This window comes from Populus trichocarpa, chromosome 19 (genome assembly GCF_000002775.5).
Source record: "Populus trichocarpa isolate Nisqually-1 chromosome 19, P.trichocarpa_v4.1, whole genome shotgun sequence".
Lineage (NCBI taxonomy): Eukaryota > Viridiplantae > Streptophyta > Magnoliopsida > Malpighiales > Salicaceae > Populus > Populus trichocarpa.
The window spans coordinates 13,417,078-13,444,128 of record NC_037303.2 but is presented as its reverse complement, the minus strand read 5'-3'; the positions used below and the strand labels follow the sequence as shown (position 1 = coordinate 13,444,128).

The 27,051-nt window shown below is 35.2% G+C and overlaps 4 protein-coding genes and 1 non-coding gene across 5 annotated transcripts; 3 read left to right on the top strand and 2 right to left on the bottom strand.

The window, feature by feature from the left end:
* The first annotated feature begins 210 nt into the window (after window positions 1-210).
* LOC18108512 (uncharacterized) lies at window positions 211-2,945 on the top strand. Its single transcript, XM_006371452.3, has 2 exons — window positions 211-1,391; window positions 2,511-2,945. Exon 1 carries the CDS (start codon window positions 319-321, stop codon window positions 877-879), a length of 561 nt encoding a protein of 186 aa, XP_006371514.2. The 5' UTR covers window positions 211-318; the 3' UTR covers window positions 880-1,391; window positions 2,511-2,945.
* LOC18108511 (uncharacterized) lies at window positions 1,242-10,165 on the top strand. Its single transcript, XM_006371451.3, has 2 exons — window positions 1,242-1,391; window positions 9,864-10,165. The coding sequence occupies exon 2, from the start codon at window positions 9,900-9,902 to the stop codon at window positions 10,095-10,097; it is 198 nt and encodes a 65-aa protein (XP_006371513.2). The 5' UTR covers window positions 1,242-1,391; window positions 9,864-9,899; the 3' UTR covers window positions 10,098-10,165.
* On the top strand, window positions 1,242-27,021 carry LOC112325151 (uncharacterized). Its single transcript, XR_008058151.1, has 2 exons — window positions 1,242-1,391; window positions 26,715-27,021. It is a non-coding gene; the product is annotated as an uncharacterized LOC112325151 (transcript).
* LOC127904760 (cytochrome b561 and DOMON domain-containing protein At5g47530-like) lies at window positions 4,345-6,317 on the bottom strand. The gene is made up of 2 exons (XM_052449402.1): window positions 5,142-6,317; window positions 4,345-4,593 (listed from the first exon to the last, which is right to left on the bottom strand). The coding sequence occupies exons 1-2, from the start codon at window positions 6,315-6,317 to the stop codon at window positions 4,345-4,347; spliced, it is 1,425 nt and encodes a 474-aa protein (XP_052305362.1).
* On the bottom strand, window positions 20,854-22,035 carry LOC7494625 (cytochrome b561 and DOMON domain-containing protein At5g47530). Its single transcript, XM_002325568.3, has one exon. It carries the CDS (start codon window positions 22,033-22,035, stop codon window positions 20,854-20,856), a length of 1,182 nt encoding a protein of 393 aa, XP_002325604.3.
* Window positions 27,022-27,051: the final 30 nt, after the last annotated feature.

The window sequence follows — 27,051 nt, the reverse complement described above, 5'->3', positions numbered from 1 at the left end:
CCTACAACCCAGACCTTGGGCCAGTTGACCCATGGATCGGGTCATATATCTGTGCTTAAAACTAGCCGTTGATAAGCAAACCAGCCTGCTAGAATTATTGGTGACCAATGAAATCACAGTAGGAAAACTAGCCGATGGCAAACCCTCTTTTAACGGTCACTTCCCTGCTGCACCAGCTTCTACCCCTTGCATATATATATACTTGCCATCCCATTTTCGTTTCAACAAATCAGTCACAATCTCAACAAAAAAAAAAAAAGTTGTATTTCGATCTTCAAAATCCAGCTTCTCATTACAGCAAATCATCAGTTTTCTCAAATGGGTCTCATTAACAATCACAAATCTTGTCCAGTGACTGAATCCCACCACTCAACGCATATATTCTTCACCATATGCAACTACATTCTCTTGTGTGCAGCCTCTAGTTGCATATTCCTCACTCTTTCTCTCCGTTTATTCCCTTCCCTCTGCGGCTTCTTTGTCGTTCTCCTCCACATGTTCACCATCATTTCAGCTGTATCTGGCTGTTCTGTGGCCTTATCTGGATCCAACAAATGGTATGCAGCTCACATGATCAGCACCTCTCTAACAGCAATATTTCAAGGATCAGTTTCGATCCTTATCTTTACACAGACTGGTGATTTCTTGGGGTACTTGAAGTCTTACGTGAGAGAGGAAGATGGTGCTGTCATCTTGAAGTTGGCTGGTGGGCTTTGTTTGCTGATCTTTTGCTTGGAATGGGTTGTGTTGGTTCTTGCTTTCTTGTTGAGGTACTATGCTTTTGCAGAAGGAAATGGGAGTGGCGCTGGTTCTTTTGATAGAAATGGAAAAGTTCAAGAAGAGGAGTTGAAAAACTGGCCTTGGCCTTTGCAATTTTAGAGATTCGCTTACTTTTAATTTTTTGTCAATTTGATTTGTACTTGTCATGTTCTTACAGTGGAAGTTTGTTTTTTAAGCAGAAATTTTTATTTTTAAAGAAGAAATACTTCTTTTATTTGAAATTATTTTTTTATTTTTTAATATTTTTAATTTACTAATATTAAAAATAAAGTTTTAAAAAATTAAAAAAATGTAAATCAGACATAAACTATGCTGGGCCAAGTTTAACAAATCTTCAATCTAATTAAAGGCAATCATGCTTCGGGCTTCTGATAAACCAGCACCAATAAGAGGAGGCCTAATAACAGATTCGCAGCCCATAGCCCATCTCGATCTTATAACTGGCCCATATACCATTACATGCCGTGCTAGTCGGTATTCTGTAGCCACCACTTGTTGTCGTCAGCAATTCTCAAGAACCCAAGAAATCATAAAAGGACAAAAAGAAGTCACAGTTCTTAGGGTTTATTAAAGGGTTTTGAGCTTCCACTGAAAGAACTCCACGATTTCAGGTTCGTTTTTAATTTGCAAGGCTGTAACTTATTGATGTTCGAATTCATTTTCTTGATGGTATTTTGTTTGGTTGCTTATTTTTCTACTTTAGTTTGATTTAGCTGTCTGGATTAGTAAAATTTCATCTTCAGCTGCTGGGAAGTTAAAAGTCAACATGATGTTCAAAACCCAGATTTTGTTTCTTCATTTTTCTCTGGTTTGAGGTGCCAAACTGTGGATTAAGTGTCATTCTAGTGTTGGATTGATGAGTGTTTTATTGAATTTTGGATTCCCTGATTTTTACATGGTGTGATCGGGTTTTTTATCGTTAATAGTAGGCCGATGAGTTATTACTTTACTATTGTTGTGAAGAGGAATGAGTGTTTATGTTGCATTTCTGCCAAGGAAAGAAGTTGAATTGGGGTTCTGGTTGTCAAATGGTGATTCATATAGTTGAATGAAAACTTTAAATTTTGAGAAATCAAATCATATGTGCATTGAAAATTCCGAAAACAATTGGAAAGGACATATATGTGTGTGTGAGCAATGATAAGTGTTGAAAGAACAAACTATTTCTTTACCAAGTAGGGCCTTTGTCTTTCTTGTTTATTCCAGAAGCTAGACTGATCAGTAGGGCCTTTTTTTTTCAGTGTCAACTTTCAAGGTATTTTTACATGTTGCTAGCAGGTGCATTTTTGAAGAAAAAAATACGTTTCATGTTGAATTTCAAGGTCCTTTCTTTTTCTTCAATGCACTGATGGTTGATGAAGGAGATTAAGAGAGAGGAGAGCTAGATTAGTGAAACAGAAAAATAACAGTGCAGGTGTAGAGCTGATGATAGCAGTGTACTTGTGAGGGAGAGAAACTATCGAAAACATTTCTGAGTTTAATTCAATGAAGTTTTAGGATTAGTGAGATTTGTTTAGTCCATGGGTGCAATTCAATGTGCAATTCAATTGGGTAATATCTTCATTAGCAGTTGAGAATACCTCCTGTAATATTTTCCATATTTTCCAATGAAAGAATTTGAATCCGGTGCTATAATTCCCTTCCATGGAAGCATGTTTTGTTTGCCACAAGATGCCTAGAAAAACAGATTAATTCATATATTTCCTTTCCTACTTCTGCAACTTTGGCAGTATAACACATTTTCTGCTACAAGTTTCGGTTACAAGATGGCTGGATTCAGTAGCCTTGCACCTAAGACCAAGAATCTGGTAGTTGCTGGAGGCTTGTCAGCATTTGTTTTTGGGGTTTATTTCTACACCATGAGAGCTGTTGGAGGGACAGACGAACTTCAGACTGCTATTGATAAGTTTGAACAGCAGAAAAGCAAGGAAGAGTCTGAGGCAACCATCCCATCTAAGGCTTGACCATATGATGCTTGGTGTAATAATGTGATCAGAAGCAAGAGATTGGTTAATTTGTGAATGTGCTGTTTCTACTTTTGATTTTGCACTTTTACTGTACTTGATAGGCATTAGAGTCTGAGGCAGCCATCCCATCTAAGGGTTGACCATATGATCCTTGGTGTAATAATATGATCAGAAACAAGAGAATGGTTAATTTGTGAATGTGCTGTTTCTACTTTTGATTTTGCACTTTTACTGTACTTGATCGGCATGATAATGAAAACATGGGAGAGTAACAATAATCTGAATTCGCATGTCAGCGGTCATTTTCGTGGAAAATATTTGAGCACATGATACAAATAAGGTCGTCAGAATGGTGATTGCTTTTTTTGCTTAACTCTTCAATTTTGCAGTCTTTTGTTGTAAAATATTGTATATTTTCCCTTAAAAATAATTTATGACAAATTGGTTATATCAGCGAAGGCGGTCCTATACCAATTGGGAGTGGGTAGCAGGTTTAACTCTAGCCTATTCTACCTTCCCTTCATTTGACAGGAAACAAATTTGTACACATTTTTTCCTGGAGTCCATGTCTATTGAATAAATTGTATATGATACTGCTGTATAGAACTGCAAGTCCATTTACATGATTTGCTGATGTTTCTACTTTTATCTTGGTTCTCATTTTGCATAGTTAAATGAAAGCAGAGTAACTATAAAGTCTTAATCTTCAATAAGAATGTTCCTACATTCAAACTCAAATATGTTCTTTTCCGCTTACTTGTTTCAGCTGTTCCATAATGCCACGAAGTTTCACTTGTAGAACTCTACTGCTCTCGCTCCTCTCCAGTGTCAGTTGAGCCGTAGGTAGGCTATGCACAGTGGGAAATGCCAAAAGCTCTGTAACTAATCCCCTTTCCTTTCAAATTGGATGCCCCATGAGACATTGCTTGATGAATTCAGCGTTAGAGTGTAGACTAATCCAATAACAATAAAGCTAACACATTTTGACTGGTCTCTTGAGACCATGGAGATGGTGCGAGCCGCAAACTCATGCCAGACATGACAAATGGTTGATTTGATACCAATTCCATGGTGCCTGCCAAACACAGCTACTTAAACGACACAGCAAGTACTGGAGGGGGATATTTGGAAAGGAACTTCCCAACTTCAATATATAACAGATCCTCAGCCAAACTAAATCCTATGCATGTGCACTTTCTGTTATGTGAGCCCGCTTAGCTCAGAGGTTAGAGCATCGTATTTATAATGTCATGGCCATCGGACCGCGTTATTAAGAAGAGACAACATGTAGCCACTAGTTGCAACAATTTTCTTCCTTGCTCTTCTTGTTCTTGGCAGCAACCAGTTGCATTTTCGCTTGAAAAATTGCAGGAACAAGACACAAACTCCGAGCAACTTTCTGTTTGGAAGCAATCTGAACATCAAGATATGAACTTCTTTTCTTTTGAAATCTTTCAAGCCCTACATAAACCTCCATCAAAACTACAAAAGAATTAAAACCCCAAAATCCATCAGATCTTATCAGACAAAAGAACCCATAGAAGAAATTGCTCTGTTTTTTTTTTTTTTCCTGATACCAAGGTTTTGATGACATATCTCATAACTCTGAATTCCTGTTGATCTCCAAAACGTCAGGCAACTCATTATACATCTTTTGACATTCCACATCAATCTCAAATGTTCCATTATTATAAACCCCATTGTTCCCAGCTTCCGGAATTGTATGACCCATTATCATCCCCTTCATCCCAGCCCCATAACCACTGCATTCCTCCCTCAACAATATCCTGGTGCCAATTTTCCTCACAACTGCGTTGTCAGATTCTGCAATGCAGCTATCCTGGCTCTAATACCACAAAAGAACGGGTTTAATACCAAGAAAAGTCAAAAGGAATCCATCAAATACATCCTCTTGCTTTCCTAGTCCAACACCCTCACTCTTCATTTCATTACTTAATCTGCTAAACAATACCAATAAGCTAAATTCTCTACCTTCTCTAACCCTGTATTAATCACATTCCTCAAGTGGAAATGTATTCTACGAAAAAAAATATTAAAGGGCACCACCACACGAGCATTATAAAGATAACTTTGATGAGGATGTCCAACATAAAAGATCAGTACAGCATGGGATAGCAGAGTAGGAAAAACAAATAGTGATCCCAAGCTTAATAGAATCAGTATAAAGGGATTCAATTAATAATTATTCAATATAAAAGGTAGTTGTTAAACAAGAAAATTAAAAATAAAAACTACTTTCTGGTTAATTAAAAACAGTATAGATCAAATATTTTCCATCAAAACCTCCTCCACTAGTAGCGCTCCTTGACCACCTGCAATAAGTTCCTCTTTTTCGCATGTTCCAATGCAGCATTACGCATCCCAAATCTAAACCTCCATTGCAGCTACTGCAGCGACAGTGGATGTGTTTTTGTCCACGGTATTTGACATCGAATGCTTAGTTATCGGCAGGCACCATCTTGTGCATATTTCCAATAGTAGCGTGACCAGTAGCAAAGTTAGTATTGTACCACTGTAGGTAAGCCTCCAAAATCTTGCGGCGTGCAATATGTCAAATCCTTTGTATATGTTAAATATGCTTAGGATAAGTGTTGAGCAACCCGCAAGGAAGTGGAACCAGTTGAAGAAGGGACGATACTTGCTATCTTTGTCAGGTCTGACCAGACCACCAAACACCTGCGCTGTTGCAAGACAGAAGAGGACAATGCCGATGATTTTGTGACAGCTATGTTCCATACCATGAGACCTTATGCCAAGAAATATTCCAGTCCCAAATCCAGACAGACCACCAAGAATATAGGCCAGCAGTTGACAGCTGACATGCAAGTAGAACCATAAAGGGCCTGCAGATTCGAACCTTTTCAAGTATCTTGCAATGACGCCCCCAACAGGCATTAGAATACCCCAGCTTACTGTGTTCAATATTCCATGGACATTTTTCAGTGTTGTTGAAGAACTTCTTGTCGCTTTAATCCTTCCTGAAAGGAAGTCCAAACTCCCCATGGATTTGACGTTGGGACTGGATGGAGCAACACTATGCATCATTAGAGTGTTTTCAGACATTGGGCCTACTTGCCAGAGATGATTGACTGTGCTGATGTTTCCATGGAGCTCTAAGCTTGCATAGATTATCATCTCATTGTTCTGATTAGTAGCGGACAATTCCAAGACAGGAAAGCTAAGATTTCCTTGTTCCAATCGCGTTCCATAACTTGTTATAGGCGAAGTATAGACCGCAAGACTTCCATCCGTTCTCTGAAAAGAAACGATTGCTTGGGAACCAATCATCCCTCCTGAAGTTGGATTGATAGCCCAAGCAATCCATCTGCGACCGGTCACGCCAGTATGCCTGAAGGCAACCTCAACTCTGCTGGATAATGGATGGTAGTTCCAGTAAAGAGAGGAGCTCAAAACAGGCAAGTCGCTGTAAGAAGAGAACTGTTTGTTGTTTGAAAATTTATAGGTCGTGCATGGTTGTTGTTGTGCTATGCATGACAATATGCAGAAAGAAAGAAAGATGGCGACCAGAAAAATCACAGAACGGGCCATGTTTATGCAACAAAAGGGGTTGAAAGAAGAAAGATCGGTGATGACTAGAGACTACGGAGCACGGGGAAGGAATTGTTTTTGGATAGAGAATTGTAAGGCTGGTTGAGTGAATATATAGGGATCTTGTCTTCCGTTTGCGACTCGGAAAAATACTTCGATTGCTTTGGTTTCTTGAAGTAGTTAATGTCCGTCTTATATTCTTAAAACCAATAGAGATATATTTCAGTAGCCGGTCTATCCTTTTTTTCCAATCGGATTAGGATGCAATTTATTATTTTAATTAGTTTTTTTTTTTTTTGTATTTTGCCTCAATAAAGGAAAAGTATAAAAAGCCTGGTGCTAGTATTTTTTTTTTCAAGGCCCTGGTGATAATGTTTTTTAAGGGTGTCGATATAATTTTACTGTAAAAATAATATTAAAAAGATAATGATACCCTTAGACAAATTTATTTTTTTATTTTAAACGTAACAAACTCATTTTATTGTGCCAAAAAAGGTATGTTGACTAATTTATTCCCAATTAATTTTGTAACGCCTAATAGATCTCCTGAAAAAGATGATTTTACCTCCCATTGAAAGCTTTGTTAGTTTTTATAGAAGAGCAAAAATGTCGTTCAAATGAACAGTGTAATATCTATTGGATCACTTGGTTTTATTGATGCCTTTCAAAATTTTTTTTCTTATAATTGTTAGGTTTTTTAAAACACATAAATGTAGTGAAAATAATAATTTTAAAATTTTGTATGAGTCTCAAGATTTCTTTAAACAATTTAGGACTTTTTAGAATTTATATTAAGATTACTTGAAGATTGGTTCTTTTTTCCACGGTTTGATTAACCCTTCAAAAATCTGAACAATTTTTTCAACAAAAAAAATTGTGATTGATTTATAATGATAAATTAAAAATTGATAATACTAATAAATAATTTTTATTATGATCATAATAAATTCTTTAACGTTTTAACTTTTAAAACTCACTATAAAATAAGGGTTGAAAGAAAAGTTCCTGTTGTGTTTTTTTTAAAAATTACATACTCTTTATCACCTCATTGTTAGAATTTTTCCTCTCATTTTATGCTTTTGTTTTCTTATCAAATTTGATAATTGTTTTTTTAATTACTATTGTTTCTATTTTGTTAAAATTTTTAAATTGATATGTTTTCCAGTTTCATCTTTCAACATTAAATTAATTAAGAATTAAGCTTATTGATTAAGCTTAAATCTAGGATTTCATAAGTTGTAATTTTAAGAGATTAACTTAGGTTTAAAATATTTTTTAGGGTTTGCTTGGATTTTTTTTTAAGCTTTTTTTTTTCAGTTTCATCCTTCATCATTTATTTAATTGAAAATTAGACTTTGTTATTTTTTTTTATTTTCTATTGGCTTTCTCATAGATTTTGAGAATAATCAGTGTTATCTCACTCTTCAACATTAATTAGATTGTTTGATAATTAAGTTTTATTATTTTATTCGATTTGCTTTCGACAAGGTTACCTCAATAACACAACTAGATCACAAATTTTACATGCTAACCCAGGTGAATTCAGGTCAGGGTTTTTTTTTATCTGTTTTGGGTTATATTTTTTCTTTAATTTCTTCATTCAATATTTTATTTAGAAATTGAGTTTTGAATTTTTTTTCATTGTACTTTCTACGGGGTTATCGTGTTCTCAATTAGTTTTTTATTCATTATCAGAGAAGATCTTTCAACATTTATTTTTTAAAAAATAATTTTTTTTAATTTTATCTTTCAATATTTGATTGATTGAAAATTAGTCTTTGTGTTTTTTTTTTCGCTTTTATTTTTATGAAATTATCTCAATCTTATGTCCATGATCAAGGGATTAGTGGGTTAAACTAGTTTGACTTCATGATTTTATTCAATTTACTTTTGATGAAGTTATACCTTAGTGACACAACCAAGTCACATATTTAACATGCTAACCCGGATGAGCTCGAGTCGAGTTTTTTGACTTGTTTTTCATTGTCAATTTGTTTCATTTTATTTACCCTTTTTTACTAAGTTTATAAAATTCAATCGAGTCAATGACACAAATCTTATATTTTTTTTTTTGCTTTTTTAGAAATAATTACATCAATTTAATATTTTTTATATAAAAAAAATTAGATTCAACTCGTAGGTCGCACGGACTGTTAATCTGCCTCTAATAAGTGCTTAAAGTGTTGTGACAATTGTTTTTCAAGTGTTTTTTTACTTAGAAATACATCAAAATAATATTTTTTAATTTTTTAATTTTATTTTTTATTTTTTATATCATTATATTAAAATAATTAAAAAAATAAATTTTAGCCGACCTTGTCTGGGCCGCAATGCCAAATAAGGGATACGAACAACTTAAAGGTGACTTAATCTATCTACCACACTTCGTGTTGAACGTAGAGATGGGTTTTGATATTGTTGTTTGCTAGTCTAATAGCCTTTATAATGATTAACAAATTAATTAATAGATTCTGAACATTAATAAGATCGAGACAACAAAAATGGGATAAAAAAAAGTTTTGATTATGATTTTAAGTTAAAACTACAACTTAACACGAACAAATTCTTATGAATATATCAATTTATATGTAGATAGTTTATTTAAAATTTAATTTAAATACAGAGCTGATAAAAAAATCACAATTACTAAGAAAAAAATAAACAAATTTGCTTATAAATATTTCACTAATTACTAGCTCTAAATTGTTATTGCTTAGGTTGAAGTCTCCCCAACCATGAACCCCACACGACAAAAATATATCATGGATCCGAATTAAGCAATCTTGAACTCATATCACCCAAGTTGAGTCTAGGTTATTGTAACCAGGAATCCAACCACACCATGTCTTCTATATTTATCATCTTCATATATTATATCTAATGAACAGCACACATCTTTTAAGGCAGCATTTCTCCAACATTTTTACCGACTTAAACATGGAAAGATTTCCCTAAATCATACAAAGAACTTATTTTTGTAGGAGTTCTTGTACTATAAGCTAATCTCTTCTTCTTCAACCTTCATCGCCCAATAACCCATTACATCATATCCTTGAAACCACTTTCCATTATCAAGCCCATAACGACACCTGGGCCTTTCCCCTTTTCAGCTCTTTCCTCAAGTTATGCTTGTCAACAGAGTGCGGTTAACTTTTCAAATCATGAGTGGCAGTGAAAATTCGGAAAACAATTGGAAAGGAGATTAAGAGAGAGGAGAGCTAGATTAGTGAAAGAGAAAAATAACAGTGCAGGTGTAGAGCTGATGATAGTAGTGTACTTGTGAGGGTGAGAAACTATTGAAAACATTTCTGAGTTTAATTGCATGAAGTTTCAGGATTAGTGAGATCTGTTGAGTCCATGGGTGCAATTCAATTGGGTAAAATCTTCATTAGCAGTAGAGAATACCTCCTGTAATATTTTCCAATGAAAGAATTTGAATCCGGTGCTATAATTCCCTTCCATGGAAGCATCTTTTGTTGGCCACAAGATGTCTAGAAAAACAGATTAATTAATATATTTCCTGTCCTACTTCTGCAACTTTGGCAGTATAACACATTTTCTGCTATAAGTTTCGGTTACAAGATGGCTGGATTCAGTAGCCTTGCACCTAAGACCAAGAATCTGGTAGTTGCTGGAGGCTTGTCAGCATTTGTTTTTGGGGTTTATTTCTACACCATGAGAGCTGTTGGAGGGACAGACGAACTTCAGACTGCTATTGATAAGTTTGAACAGCAGAAAAGCAAGGAAGAGTCTGAGGCAACCATCCCATCTAAGCCTTGACCATATGATCCTTGGTGTAATAATGTGATCAGAAACAAGAGAATGGTTAATTTGTGAATGTGCTGTTTGTTGGTTAATTTCGCAAGTGCACGAATCGTAACAAGTAATAAAGTGATGAGTAGAGTATCGTCCCATGAGAATTTATAAAAATTACTACTAATTACCAAAGTCTTTTAAATTATGATCTATTTGAGAAATCAAATGAGATAGTTTATGAAACAAAAAATTAATGATTAAAAAACAAACAACCAAATGATTAAATATAAATGAATTCAATTGTACTGGTTCTAGAATTTTTGACTTACCGTAACTATGCTTATGTGAACTTTCTCGATTAAATTAATTACTCCTAATGTTGATAATTAGGTTTTCCTAATGTAAATATTAATCTTTCTCTAGCATCAATAAATTATTTCGACAAATAAATTTCATATACTCTATGAAAGTTCTGAACTTGTCGAAATTTATTAAGTACTGTAAAACCTGTAACGATTACAAAAATTCCTAGGATATTTCTATCCTATAGATTTCTTAAGGTATTTCAAACAATAACTAAAACAATTATTACTTCTCAGTTTTAAATTGAATTCTAAATCATGTAGATGTTGGCCAAACACACGCAAGCATCACACATAGAATGAAACACTCAACATCTTAATGTAATAATTCAATCGAAGAAATTGTTCACATATTCATAGTAAGGTTACATCAAAAATCCCAGAATAAAAATCTATTCCATAATTAAATTAAAGAGAAACAAACTTAATACGATAAACATCACTCAAAAGCAAAGAATTTCAAAGGAATAGATAGCTGTCCTCCCGGTCTTCAATATTTTTGCCTCTATTCTTTTTTGTTCCTGTTGGTGCCGCCTCCTCTGTTTTTCTTTGCTATGTTATAGGGTTTCTACGTGTCTCACTCCTCCGTTTGCAGACCCCGTTTCTCTTCTTTTATATTGTGGCTTTTCTACCCCTGCAGTAATGAGGAAAGTTTCATTTTCTGCATTGAATTCCTTCCTACTCAGACATTGCGGGCCAGATTTGAGGTAGGAAACGTGTGAATTCAAAGATCTCTATTTCTGGAGAAATTGTAGAGAATCAAATTTTATTTCCAACAACACTGATCTTGCAATTTTTGGACCTCTGAGCGTTGAGATAAGGGCCATAAACCGAAACAGTCTTTGCAGTGCAGGAATTTCGGGCTGGTTCAATCCTTGTTTTTCAACTCGCTTTTTGGGCTTCGAAACAACAAAACTGAGTTATATGCCCTTCATATATTTTGTAAAACTTCATCTCAGCTATTTGAAAATGGTGATGAACATATGGAACTAAGTTGTATAGCTTTTTTTGCAGCACATAATGAATCACTGTTCAGTTTTACTGCCGGGCTCTGCCTGTTCAGTAACCTAATATCTGAAAACACATTAATTTCTCACGAGGTAAATTGTTCAAAAAGAGTTTCAACATTCTAATTTTCTTGTGCAATATATCCAAAATATTTAAAAATCAAACATGAATAATGGAAAATATACATGCTAAAAATTCTCTTATCACTGTTTCTACTTTTGATTTTGCACTTTTACTGTAGTTGATCGGCATGATAATGAAAACATGGGAGAGTAACAATAATGTGAATTCGCATGTCAGCGGTCATTTTCGTGGAAAATATTTGAGCACATGATACAAATAAGGTCGTCAGAATGGTGATTGCTTTTGTTGCTTAACTCTTCAATTTTGCAGTCTTTTGTTGTAAAATATTGTATATTTTCCCTTAAAAATAATTTATGACTAATTGGTTATATCAGGGAAGGCGGTTCTATACCAATTGGGAGTGGTTAGCAGGTTTAACTCTAGCCTCTTCTTCCTTCCCTTCATTTGACAGAAAACAAATTTGTACACATTTTCTCCTGGAGTCCATGTGTATTGAATAAATTGTATATGATACTGCTGTATAGAACTGCAAGTCCATTTACATGATTTGCTGATGTTTCTACTTTTATCTCGGTTCTTATTTTGCTTAGCAAGCATGGTCATGTGAAGCAGAGTAACTATAAAGTCTTAATCTTCAATGAGAATGTTCCAAGATTCAAACTCAAATATGTTCTTTGCCGCTTACTTGTTTCAGCTGTTCCATAATGCCACGAAGTTTCACTAGTAGAACTCTACTGCTCGCGCTCCTCTCTAGTGCCAGTTGAGGCGTTGGTAGGCTATGCACAGTGGGAAATGCCAAAATCTCTGTAATGAATCCCCTTTCCTTTCAAATTGGATGCCCCATGAAACATTGCTTGATGAATTCAGGTTAGAGTGTAGACTAATCCAATGACGATAAAGCTAACACATTTTAATTGGTTTCTTGAGACCATGGAGATGGTGCGAGCCGCAAAGTCATGCCAGACATGGATCCTTACTCTTCATCCCAGCCCCATAACCACTGGATTCCTCCCTCAACAATATCTTGGTGCCAATTTTCCTGGCTCTAATACCACAAAAGAACGGGTTTAATACCAAGGAAAGTCAAAGGAAATCCATCAAAGACATCCTCTTGCTTCCGTCGTACAACACCCTGACTCTTCATTTCATTACTTAATCTGCTAAACAATACCACTAAGCTACCTTCTCTAACCCTGTATTAATCACATTACTCAAGTGGAAATCTATTCTCCAAAAAAAATATTAAAGGGCACCACCACACGAGCATTACAATGAAGATAACTTTGATGAGGATGTCCAACATAGAAGATCAGTACCGCATGGGATAGCAGAGTACGTAGGAAAAACAAATAGGGATCCCAAGCTTAATAGAATCAGTATCAAGGGATTCAATTAATAATTATTCAATATAAATGGAAGTTGTGCATCAATTACAGTTAAACAATGAAAATTAAAAAGAAAAACTACTTTTTGGCTAATTAAAAACAGTGTAGATCAAATATTTTCCATCAGAACCTCCTCCACTAGTAGCGCACCTTGACCAGCTGCAGACAAGTTTCTCTTTTACTTAATCGCATGTTCCAATGCAGCATTACGCATCCCAAATCTAAACATCCATTGCAGCCACTGCAGCGACAGTGGATGTGTTTTTGTCCACAGTATTTGACATCGAACGCTTAGTTATCGGCAGGCACCATCTTGTGCATATTTCCAATAGTAGCGTGACCAGTAGCAAAGTTAGTATTATACCACTGTAGGTGAGCCTCCAAAATCTTGCAGCGTGCAATATGTCAAATCCTTTGTATATGTTGAATATGCTTAGGATAAGTGTTGAGCAACCCGCCAGGAAGTGGAAACAGTTGAAGAAGGGACGATACTTGCTGTCACGGGGTAATTTTTCGCTCCGCGAATAAACCCGTGCGGCAGCCTAGTCCCTCACTAGACTCAGCCTTCCCTCGCCAATCCCACTCGTGTTTGCCTAGTAACTAAGTGTTTCCCTCACCCGAGAGGTTTCCCCACTTTCCCAAGTTAGAAGACAAGCGGAATACACAAGAAGAATAGGATAAACAAAGTGCACAACAAGCTTTATAGGAACTCTTTCCCAACCTTTATTGATCTCGTAAACAAAGGAAACTTTACACAAATCCAAATGTTTGCTATGCACAAAGATTGCATGCTACACCAAGCTACTCTCTCTATCTCGTGCTCTACATACATACATAACCAAGAGCTGCAGCCACTATTTATAGACAAGCATGTGAGCTGCAAGGCTCACCCATGATCTCCTATTTTTAAGGACATAGTGGGGCACTTTCTCCCCCATGATCTCCATGATCTTAGTGGCCTATTTTCCAGCAAGTGATGGGGCATGATCCCACGATCTCAGCAGCTTGGAGAGCCCAGTTATGCTCCCACGTTCTGCCCCCATGATGCTGCCACTTCACCCACGTTCTGCCCCTATGAAGCTGCCACTTCACCCACGTTCTGCATGTCCACAAGGCAGTCCCAACTACTTGTTTTGCTGCGTCAACTGTTGAGTCATTTGTATGCCTTGGACAGTCCTTCATCCAAGTTTTAGATCGTGCCAAGTCGAGCCCCTGACTTGCACAAGCCGCTGCGCGCTGCCGAATTCGTATCTGCGTGCAGGCTGCCAATTCTTGCGCTGCCGAATTCGCATCTGCGTGCAGGCTGCCAATGTCTTCGATGCCGAATTCCTCGACAGCCCCCATTCTCGTCTGCCTATGCCCTTGACGAGTTTTCCTGCCTGGCTTGGACATTCCATCGTCAAGCCAATGTTTGTCAACAATCTGCGCTGCCGATTTTCCTTTGACGAACCTTCAGCCGCATAAATCTGCGCTGCCGATTTCTCCCACTGTTGGCATGGCTGCCAGCACCCCTAGGCCCTGTTTTGGACAGCCTGCCGAAGTGTGCATCCCATGCACGTTTAACACTGTTACAAACCACCCCCACCAAAAGAACCCGACGCCCTCGTCGGACAGATTCGAAGTACCCTTGCACCGCATCTGTTCCTCGTCACAGTCCATGTTTCTCCCCACGAAACCTCTAGCTTTGCCCACATTCAACAACAATTCAGTCCACTGAATTTCGTCAACCTGTTTCAAAACTGAGCTGCGACAACATTCTGTTTTGGCTCGTTAGTTTTCAACAAATATCAAACACATCATACTCGCAAGCCTGTTTCGCAAAGTTTAGATGCCACCCCTAGCACCCAAGAAATCCGTCCCTTTCTTCACAAAATACAGCCATACAAAACCCCCATCAAAGAATCATATGAACTCCCATACGAACCCATAATTCCTCAACTGTTCCGTATTCCACTTGCAAGTAATAAAATTTAAATATTGCTTACTTGTTCGTCGTAGAGCAATCAACTCTTCCTGCCGAATTCACCTCTGTCCATGCAAGGTTGCCGCTGTCCATCGCTGCCGAATTCTATGCAGTGTGTTTTTCGTTGGCGCATCCTCACGCCTAGAGTTAAACCATGATCTGTCCATCGTCAAAGTTACGAAACTCCCCCAAGTCTGCCTCGCCCAAGGCAGTTTGGCCCTGCCTAAGTCCTCATCGACTAGGCTGGCCCCATTCCACTAACTCTTTTACTTAGTGTTGAGCACACGTATAGGATTTCCGTATGCTGTTCCTTCTCCATCCTTCTCCACGGAAATAGCACTAAGTTGTGCTCTCAGCGGGCAGTCTCTTGCGAAGTGTTTCCCCTCGCAAATAAAACAGCCCGAACTTGATTTCGAGACCTTTTCCTTGCCCTTGGCTTCTGACTTCCCATTGCCATCAGCCTGTTTAGGTTCTCCTCCACCAAGCCCTTTCTTCTTCTTTTTCATTTCATACCTGTCCATCAGTGGGTACGAATCAGAAGATGCTCCAGCATTCCCTTTGCTAGCGCCTGCTCCAAAATCTGCCAATCCATCGGCAGCCGAAATGGCCGAAGACAAGTCTGAAACTTTCTGCCTACGTAACTCCAACTGTGCCCACGGCTGAAGTCCCAACTGCCTGTTTTGCTGCGTCAGCTATTGAGTCATTTGTATGCCTTGGACAGTCCTTCATCCAAGTTTTAGATCGTACCAAGTCGAGCCCCTAACTTGCACAAGCCGCTGCGCGCTGCCGAATTCGTATCTGCGTGCAGGCTGCCAATGTCTTCGCTGCCGAATTCGCATCTGCGTGCAGGCTGCCAATGTCTTCGCTGCCGAATTCCTCGACAGCCCCCATTCTCGTCTGCCTATGCCCTTGACGAGTTTTCTTGCCTGGCTTGGACATTCCATCGTCAAGCCAATGTTCGTCAACAATCTGCGCTGCCAATTTTCCTTTGACGAACCTTCAGCCGCATAAATCTGCGCTGTCGATTTCTCCCACTGTTGGCGTGGCTGCCAGCACCCCTAGGCCCTGTTTTGGACAGCCTGCCGAAGTGTGCATCCCATGCACGTTTAACACTGTTACACTTGCTATCTTTGTCAGGTCTGACCAGACCACCGAACACCTGCGCTGTTGCAAGACAGAAGAGGACAATGCCGATGATTTTGTGACAGCTATGTTCGATACCATGAGACCTTATGCCAAGAAATATTCCAGTCCCAAATCCAGACAGACCACCAAGAATATAGGCCAGCAGTTGACAGCTGACATGCAAGTAGAACCATAAAGGGCCTGCAGATTCGAACCTTTTCAAGTATCTGGCAATGACGGCCCCAACAGGCATTAGAATACCCCAGCCTACCGTGTTCAATATTCCATGGACATTTTTCAGTGTTGTTGAAGGACTTCTTGTCGCTTTAATCCATCCTGAAAGGAATTCCAAACTCCCCATGGATTTAACGTTGGGACTGGATGGAGCAACACTATGCATCATTGGAGTGTTTTCAGACATTGGGCCTACTTGCCAGAGATGATTGACTGTGCTGATGTTTCCATGGAGCTCTAAGCTTGCATAGATTATCATCTCATTGTTCTGATTAGTAGCGGACAAGTCCGAGACAGGAAAGCTAAGATTTCCTTGTTCCAATCGCGTTCCATAACTTGTTATAGGCGAAGTATAGACCGCAAGACTTCCATCCATTCTTGGAAAAGAAACGATTGCTTGGGAACCAATCATCCCTCCTGAAGTTGGATTGATAGCCCAAGCAATCCATCTGCGATCGGTCACGCCAGTATGCCTGAAGGCAACCTCAACTCTGCTGGATAATGGATGGTAGTTCCAGTGAAGAGAGGAGCTCAAAACAGGCAAGTCGCTGCAAGAAGAGAACAGTTTGTTGTTTGAAAATTTATAGGCTGTGCATGGTTGTTGTTGTGCTATGCATGACAATGTGCAGAAAGAAAGAAAGATGGCGGGCAGAAAAATCACAGAACGGGCCATGTTTATGCAACAAAAGGGGTTGAAAGAAGAAAGATCGGTGAGGACTAGAGACCACGGAGCACGGGGAAGGAATTGTTTTTGGATAGAGAATTGTAAGGCTGGTTGAGTGAATATATAGGGATCTCGTCTTCCGTTTGTGACTCGGAAAAATATTTTGATTGCTTTGGTTTCTTGAAGTAATTAATGTCCGTCTTATAGTCTGAAAAGCAATAGAGATATATTTCAGTAGGCGGTGTATACTTTTTTTCTAATCGGATTAGGATGCAATTTATTATTTTAAATAGTTTTTTCTTTTTCTTTTTTTACTTTGCCTCAATAAAGGAAAAGTATAAAAAGTCCTGGATGGTAGTTTAATTTTTTTTGTTATTAAAAGTATCAATATAATTTTATTGTGTGTACAATATTAAAAAGAAAATGAAGTCCCCAGACAAAAGATATATATTTTTGTGCTTTTAGGGGCAACAAACTCATTTTATTGTACTAAAAATATATGTTGATCAATTTATCTCTAATTAATTTTGGAACACCTAATGAATTCATTGAAAAGGATAATTTTGCCTTCCAATTTTTAGATTTTTTAGAAGGGCAAAAGCTTTATTTTAACGTTCCAATGAACAATGAAAAATATCTTGATTTAAAGTGTTTTATTGATGAATTTTAGGTTTTTTTATATAATTTTTTTGTTTTCAAAACACATAATCATAGTGAAAACAATAATTTTGAAATTTTGTAGGGGATCTCTTTAAATAATTTAGGACTCTTCAGAATTTATGCAAATATTACTTGAAGATCAACCATTAAAAAATATGAACAATTTTTTCAACCAAAAAATTATAATTGATTTATGGTGATTAATTAAAAAATGATAATGGTGAAAATTAATTCTTATTATGATCATAATAAATTCTTTAATCATTTAACTTTCAAAATTCATTATAAAAAAGGGGTTGAAGGAAGAGTTTTTACAGTGTTTTTTTTTAGAATTTTCCACTCTTCATCACCTCATTTTTAGTATTATCCGTCTCATTTTATCTTTTGTTTTCCTATCAAATTTGATAATTGTTCTTTTAATTACTATTGTTTTTACATTGTTAAAAATTTTAAATTGATATTTTTTCCAATTTTATCTTTCAACATTAAATTAGTTGGGAACTGAGGTTTTTGATTAAGCTTAGATTTAGGATTTCTCAAGTTATAATTTTGAGAGATTAAACCAAGTTTAAGAGATTCATTAGGGTTCGCTTAGTTTTTTTTCCTTTTTTTAACCTTTTTTTTTCAATTTCATCCTTCATCATTTATTTAATAAAGATTGAGTTCTGTTATTTTTTTTTATCTTCTATTGAGTTTCTCATTGATTTTGAAAATAATCAATGTTGTCTCACTCTTCAACATTAATTGGGTTGTTTTCTTCAACATTAATTGGGTTGTTTGATATTTAAATTTTATAGTTTTATTCAAATTTTTTCGACAAGGTTACATCAATAACACAACTAGGTCACAAATTTTGCATGGTAACCCAGGAGGACTCAGGTTAGGGTTTTTTTTTTAATTATATTTTTTCTTCAATTTCTTCATTTAATATTTTGTTTGGAAATTGAGTTTTGGATTTTTTTTTCATTGTACTTTCTACGAGGTTATTGTGTTCTTAATTAGTTTTTTTATTCATTATCAGAGAAGATCCTTCAACATTTAATTTTTACAAAAAAAAATCAATTTTATCCTGCAACATTTGATTGATTGAGAATTGGTCTTTATGTTTTTTTTTCACTTTCCTTTCTATGGAATTATCACAATCTTATGCTCATGATCGCGGGATTAGCGGGTCAACCTAGTTTGACTTCATGATTTTATTCAATTTACTTTTGATGGGTTTATACCTCAATATCATGGCCAAGTCACATATTTGACATATTAACCTGGATGAGCTCGAGTTGAGTTTCTTGACTTGTTTTTCATTTTATTTACTATATTTTTAGATAAGTTTATAAAATTCAGTCAAGTCAATGACCCAAATCTTATATTTTATTTTTTAAAGTGTTTTTCATCTTATATCGATTTAATGTTTTTTTTATATAAAAAAAAATTAGAACAACTTGTGGGCCGCGTGAACCACTAGTTTGCCTCTGATAAGTATTTGAAGTGTGGTAATAGTTGTTTTTAAAGTGTTTTTTTACTTAAAAATATATTAAAATAAATTAAAAACAAAAAATAAATTTTATCTCATATCTATTTAGCCAGCAATAACATGCAAGGGATATAAATAACATAATGGTCGCCTAATCTTTCTACCAGACTACGTGTTGAACGTAGAGATAGGTTTTGATATTGTTGTTTGCTAGTCTAATAGCCTTTATAATGATTAACAAATTAATTAATAGATTCTGAACATTAATAAAATGGAGACAAGACAAATGAGACCCAAAAAAAAATCTTGATTATGATTTTAGGTTAAAACTACAACATAACACGAACAAATTCTTGTGAATAAATTAATTTATATGTAGATAGTTAATTTAAGATTTAATTTAAATACAGAGCTAATAAAAAAAAATCATAATTACTAAGAAAAAAAATAAACAAATTTGCTTATAAATTATTTCATTAGGTACTAGCTCTAATTTATTATTACTTAGGTTAAAGTCTCCCCAACCATGAACCCTACACGTCAAACATATATCATGGATTCCAGTTAAGCAATCTTGAACTCATCTCCTCCAAGTGGAGTCTAGGTTATTGTAACCAGAAATCCTTTTGATTTGTGAAACAAGAGAATGGTTAATTTGTGAATGTGCTGTTTCTACTTTTGATTTTGCACTTTTACTGTACTTGATCAGCATGATAATGAAAACATGGGAGAGTAACTTTAATCTGAATTCGCATGCCAGTGGTCATTTGCCTGGAAAATATTTGAGTGCATGATACAAATAAGGTCATCAGAATGATGATTGCTTTGGTTGCTTAACTCTTCAATTTTGCATTCTTTTGTTGTAAAATATTGTATATTTTTCCCTTCAAAATAATTTATGACAATTGGTTATATCAGGGAAGGCGGTTCTATACCAATTGGGAGTGGGTAGCAGGTTTAACTCTAGCCTATTCTACCTTCCCTTTATTTGACAGAAAACAAATTTGTACACATTTTTTCCGGGAGTCGATGTCTATAGAATAAATTGTATATGATACTGCTATATAGAACTGCAAGTCCATTTACATGATTGCTGATGTTTTTGGTTATTATTTTGCTTAGCAAGCGTAGTTATGTGAAAGCAGAGTAACTATAAAGTCTTAATCTTCAATGACAATGTTCCTACATTCAAGCTCAAATATGTTATTTGCCGCTACTTGTTTCAGCTGTTCCATAATGCCACGCAGTTTCACTTGTAGAACTCTACTGCTCTCACCCCTCTCCAGTGTCAGTTGAGCCGTAGGTAGGCTATGCACAGTGGGAAATGCCAAAATCGAACGTCCTGACTCTTCATTTCATTACTTAATCTGCTAAACAATACCAATAAGCTAAATTCTCTACGTTCTCTAACCCTGTATTAAGCACATTCCTCAAGTGGAAATGTATTCTCCAAAAAAATAATTAAAGGGCACCACCACACGAGCAATACAATAAAGATGACTTTGATGAGGATGTCCAACATAGAAGATCAGTACAGCATGGGATAGCAGAGTAGGAAAAACAAATAGTGATCCCAAGCTTAATAGAATCAGTATGAAGGGATTCAATTAATAATTATTCAATATAAATGGAAGTTGTGAATCAATTACAGTTAAACAATGAAAATTAAAAAGAAAAACTACTTTTTGGCTAATTAAAAACAGTGTAGATCAAATATTTTCCATCAGAACCTCCTCCACTAGTAGCGCACCTTGACCAACTGCAGACAAGTTTCTCTTTTACTTAATTGCATGTTCCAATGCAGCATTACGCATCCCAGATCTAAACGTCCATTGCAGCCACTACAGTGACAGTGGATGTGTTTTTGTCCACGGTATTTGACATCGAACGCTTAGTTATCTGCAGGCACCATCTTGTGCATATTTCCAATAGTAGCATGACCAGTAGCAAAGTTAGTATCATACCACTGTAGGTAAGCCTCCAAAATCTTGCGGCGTGCAATATGTCAAATCCTTTGTATATGTTGAATATGCTTAGGATAAGTGTTGAGCAACCCGCCAGGAAGTGGAACCAGTTGAAGAAGGGACGATACTTGCTATCTTTGTCAGGTCTGACCAGACCACCAAACACCTGCGCTGTTGCAAGACAGAAGAGGACAATGCCGATGATTTTGTGACAGCTATGTTCAATTCCATGAGACCTTATGCCAAGAAATATTCCAGTCCCAAATCCAGATAGACCACCAAGAATATAGGCCAGCAGTTGACAGCTGACATGCAAGTAGAACCATAAAGGGCCTGCAGATTCGAACCTTTTCAAGTATCTTGCAATGACGGCCCCAACAGGCATTAGAATACCCCAGCTTACTGTGTTCAATATTCCATGGACATTTTTCAGTGTTGTTGAAGAACTTCTTGTCGCTTTAATCCTTCCTGAAAGGAAGTCCAAACTCCCCATGGATTTAACGTTGGGACTGGATGGAGCAACATTATGCATCATTGGAGTGTTTTCAGACATTGAGCCTACTTGCCAGAGATGATTGACTGTGCTGATGTTTCCTTGGAGCTCTAAGCTTGCATAGATTATCATCTCATTGTTCTGATTAGTAGCAGACAAGTCCGAGACAGGAAAGCTAAGATTTCCTTGTTCCAATCGCGTTCCATAACTTGTTATAGGCGAAGTATAGACTGCAAGACTTCCATCCGTTCTCTGAAAAGAAACGATTGCTTGGGAACCAATCATCCCTCCTGAAGTTGGATTGATTGCCCAAGCAATCCATCTGCGATCGGTCACGCCAATATGCCTGAAGGCAACCTCAACTCTGCTGGATAATGGATGGTAGTTCCAGTGAAGAGAGGAGCTCAAAACAGGCAAGTGGCTGCAAGAAGAGAACTGTTTGTTGTTTGAAAATTTATAGGCGGTGCATGGTTGTTGTTGTGCTATGCATGACAACGTGCAGAAAGAAAGAAAGATGGCGGGCAGAAAAATCACAGAACGGGCCATGTTTATGCAACAAAAGGGGTTGAAAGAAGAAAGATCGGTGAGGACTAGAGACCACGGAGCACGGGGAAGGAATTGTTTGTGGATAGAGAATTGTAAGGCTGCTTGAGTGAATATATAGGGATCTCGTCTTCCGTTTGCGACTAGGACAATATTTTGATTGCTTTGGTTTCTTGAAGTAATTGATGTCCGTCTTATAGTCTGAAAAGTAATAGCAATTTATAATTTATAATAGTTTTTTTTATATATACTTTGCCTCAATAAAGGAAAAGTATAAAAAGCCCTCGTGATAGTTTTTTTTCTTTCAAGTCCCTGGAAAGTATCGAAATAATTTTACTATATAATTAATATTGAAAAGACAACGATACCCTGGACAAAAGATATATATATTTATTTCTTTTAAAAACAACAAACTCATTTTATTGAGCTAAAAAAAGGCATTGACTAATTTATCCCCATTTAATTTTGTAACGTCTAATAAATCCGCTGAAAAAAATAGTTTTACCTCCCATTATAAGCTTTGTTAGTTTTTATAGAAGGGCAAAAGCATCATTTTAATTTTCAAATTAACAGTGAAATATATTTTCGGTCACTTAGTTTTATAGATGCATTTTAGCTTTTTTTTCTTGTAATTGTTAGGTCTTTTGGAACACATAAATGTAGGGAAAACAATAATTTTAAAATTTTGTAGTTATCTCAACGATCTTTTTAAACAATTTAGGATCCTTTAGAATTTATACGAAGATTTCTTGAAGATCGGTTCTTCTTTTTAAGGTTTGATTAACCCTTCAAAAATTTAAACAATTTTTTCAACAAAAAAATTATGATTGATTTATAGTGGCTAATTAATGATTAATTATGGTAAAAATTAATTCTTATTATGATCATAATAAATTCTTTAACATTTTAAATTTCAAAATTCACTATAAAAAAAGGGGTTGAAAGAAAAGTTCTTGTAGTATTTGTTTTTTTAAAAAAATTTACATACTCTTTCTCACCTCATTTTTAGTATTTTCCTTCTCATTTTATACTTTTTTTTCCTATCAAATTTGATAATTGTTTTTTTTAATTACTATTGTTTTTACTTTGTAATTTTTTTTTAAATTGATATGTTTTCCAGTTTTATCTTTCAACATTAAATTTGTTAGGAATTGAGCTTCTTGATTAAGCTCGGATCTAGGATTTCACAAGTTGCAATTTTAAGAGATTAACTCAGGTTTAAGATATTTATCTGGGTTTTCTTGTTTTTTTCTTTTTTCTTTTTTAATTTTTTTTTTTAAGTTTCATCTTTCATCACTTATTTTATTCAAGATTGGGAATTGTTATTTATTTTTTATTTTCAATTGAGTTTCTCACAGATTTTGAAAATAAACAGTGTTATCTCACTCTTCAACATTAATTGGACTGTTTGATAATTAAATTTCATAGTTTTATTTAATTTACATTCGATGAAGTTACCTCAATAACATAACTAGGTCATAAATTTTGCATGCTTACCTGGGTGGACTCGGATCGGGTTTTTTTTTTCTGTTTTGGATTATAATTTTTCTTTAATTTTTTCCTTCAATATTTTATTTAGAAATTGTGTTTTGGAATTTTTTTTCCATTGTACTTTATACGGGGTTATTGTGTTCTCAATTAGTTTTTTTTTCATTATCAAAGAAGATCCTTCAACATTTAATTTTTTAAAAAAAAAAATTATTTAATTTTTCAATATTTGATTGATTGAGAATTGGTCTTTGTGTTTTTTTTTTCGCTTTCTTTTATATGAAGTTATCTCAATCTTATACTCATTATCATAGGATTAACGGGTTAACTTAGTTTAACTTCATTATTTTATTCAATTTACTTCTGACATGTTTATACCTTAGTATCACGACCAAATCGCATATTTGACATGCTAACATGGATGAGCTCGAGTCAAGTTTTTTGACTTGTTTTTCATTGTTAGTTTTTTTTCATTTTTTTTTACCTTTTTTTAGCTAAGTTTATAAAATTTAATCGACTCAATGATCCAAATCTTTTTTTTTTTTACTTTTTGAAAAATATTTGCGTCGATTTAATAATTTTTTATATTAAAAAATAGATAAGTTCATGGGCTGCGTGGATCGCTAGTCTGCCTCTAACAAGTGCTTGGAGTATTGTAACAATTGTTTTTCAAGTACTTTTTGCATAAAAATGCATCAAAATAATATTTTTTTTAATTTTATTTTTAATATCAACACATTAAAATAATCTAAAAAATAAATAAATAATTAAAAAAATAAATCTTAGCTGCTATTATTTAGGCCACAATGCCATACAAGGAATATGAACAACTTAAAGGTCGCCTAATATATCTACCACACTACGTGTTGAACATAGAGATAGGTTTTGATATTTTTTTTATTAATATGGATGTTCAGGTCAGCTTGCACGTACCTCGAATAATCTCACGAGCCCTGAAGTTAATGACCATGTAAGTCTTTAATGGCTCTGAGAGTACTCGAACTCGTGATCATTAGAAAGCAAACTCAAGACCTGACTAGTTGAACAACTCTTCATGTTTAGGTTTTGATATTGTTGTTTGCTAATCTAATAGCCTTTATAATGATTAACAAATTGGTTAATAGATTCTGAACATTAATAGGATCGAGAGAAGACAAATGGGACCCAAAAAGGAGTCTTGATTATGATTTTAGGTTAAAACTACAACTTAACACGAACAAATTCTTGTAAATATATCAATTTATATGTAGATAGTTAACTTAAAATTTAATTTAAATACAGAGCTAATAAAAAAAAATATCGCAATTACTAAGAAAAAAAAACACAAATTTGCTTATAAATTATTTCACTAGGTACTAGCTCTAATTTTTTATTGTATAAATGTTAGGTTAAAGTCTCCCCAACCATGAACCCTTCACGTCAAACATATATCATGGATCCGAGTTAAGCAATCTTGAACTCATCTCCCCCAAGTTGAGTCTAGGTTATTATAATTAGGAATCCTACCACTCCATGTCTTCTATATTTATCATCTTCATTTATTATATCTGAAATGAACAACACACATCTTCATTTATTATATCTTAAACATTGAAAGATTTCCCTAAATCATACAAAGAACTTTTGTTTTTTGTAGGAGTTCTTGGACTATAAGCTAATCTCTTCTTCTTCGACCTTCAAAGCCCGATAACCCATTACATCATATCCTTGAAACCAGTTTCCATTATCAAGCCCATAATGACACCTGGGCCCTTTCCCTTTTCAGCTCTTTCGAAAATTCGGAAAACAATTTGAAAGGACATGTATGTGTGTGTGAGCAATGATACGTGTTGAAAGAACAAACTATTTCTTTACCAAGTAGGGTCTTTGTCTTTCTTGTTTAGTGTGTGTTTGGTATTGCGGTAGCTATTGTGGTTGTGGTTTGAAAAAAGTTGTTTTATAAAAAGTACTTTTAATTGAGGTTGGTTTGAAAAAATAGGTGTTTGGTTAAAACTGTGGTTGAAATTGAGGTTGAAATAGTTTAATATGTTTGGTTAAGAATGCTTTTGAAATTAAGGTTATAAAATAATTTACAAATATATATTAATATTGATGGTTTACATTTAAATATTGTAGAATTAATTATTCCTATTACATCATGAAATAAATAATACTTTATATAAAATATTTTTTATTATTCTATTAAATAATTTATAATTCTATTACGTACAAAATTCATTCGATAAGAACTATAGTTTTTATACGTGTAATAAAATTAGATAAAATATTATCTGGTATAAAATTGATATTACAGTGCGAGTAAATTTAATTCACTTTATACTAATTTTTTTTTAAAAAAATATTGTTAACATCATAGTGCAAGTGAATTTAATTTAATCTAAACTAGTTTTTTTATAAAAAAAATATTAAAAAACTTAACACAATTGAAAAAAAAAAAAAAAAAACTGTCCACGTGAACAGTGCAAGTGAATTGCACTGTTCACGTGAACAGTGCAATTCACGAACAATGCAGTGAATTGCTGCTAATTGCACTGTACAGTACAGTGCAATTAGCATGCACAGTAAACACAAAGCAGCAAAATGCTGCTTCTTCTTTTCTGCGTCACAGACGCAAAAAACATGTGGGGTCCATACACAGTAAACTGTGTATGGATTGTTACCAAACGGCTGCAGACTGCGTTTTAATTAAAACGCAGCTGCAGCCGCGTAAACAAACGGGCCCTTATTCCACAAGCTAGACTGATCAGTAGGGCCTCTTTTTTTTCAGTGTCGACTTTCAAGGTATTTTTACATGTTGCTAGCAGGTGCATTGTTGAAGAAAAACATACGTTTCATGTTGAATATCAAGGTCCTTTCTTTTTCTTCAATGTACTGATGGTTGATGAAGGAGATTAAGAGAGAGGAGAGCTAGATTAGTGAAAGAGAAAAATAACAGTGCAGGTGTAGAGCTGATGATAGTAGTGTACTTGTGAGGGAGAGAAACTATTGAAAACATTTCTGAGTTTAATTGCATGAAGTTTCAGGATTAGTGAGATCTGTTTCTCCCATGGGTAAAATTCAATCGGGTAATATCTTCATTGGCATTAGAGAATACCTCCTGTAATATTTTCCATTTTTGCCAATGAAAGAATTTGAATCTGGTGCTATAATTCGCTTCCATGGAAGCATGTTTTGTACTTCTGCAATTTTGGCAGTATAACACATTTTCTGCTACAAGTTTCGGTTACAAGATGGCTGGATTCAGTAGCCTTGCACCTAAGACCAAGAATCTGGTAGTAGCTGGAAGCTTGTCAGCATTTGTTTTTGGGGATTATTTCAACACCATGAGAGCTGTTGGAGGGACAAACAAACTTTCAGACCGCGATTCATAAGTTTGAACAGCAGAAAAGCAAGCAAGAGTCCGAGGCAACCATCCCATCTAAGCCTTGACCATATGATCCTTGGTGTAAGAATGTGATCAGAAACAAGAAAATGGTTAATTTGTGAATGTGCTGTTTCTACTTTTGATTTTGCACTTTTAGTGTACGTGAT

What these genes read in the sequence shown, in the direction of transcription:
- LOC18108512 (XM_006371452.3), top strand. Translation starts at nt 319, where the DNA reads ATGGGTCTCATTAACAATCACAAATCTTGTCCAGTGACTGAATCCCAC.
- LOC127904760 (XM_052449402.1), bottom strand. Translation starts at nt 6,317, where the DNA reads ATGGCCCGTTCTGTGATTTTTCTGGTCGCCATCTTTCTTTCTTTCTGC. An exon ending in CTGCAGTAGCTGCAATGGAG is followed by an intron (nt 4,594 to 5,141) that starts GTTTAGATTTGG and finishes TTGTGGTATTAG; the next exon opens with AGCCAGGATAGCTGCATTGC.
- LOC18108511 (XM_006371451.3), top strand. Translation starts at nt 9,900, where the DNA reads ATGGCTGGATTCAGTAGCCTTGCACCTAAGACCAAGAATCTGGTAGTT.
- LOC7494625 (XM_002325568.3), bottom strand. Translation starts at nt 22,035, where the DNA reads ATGGCCCGTTCTGTGATTTTTCTGCCCGCCATCTTTCTTTCTTTCTGC.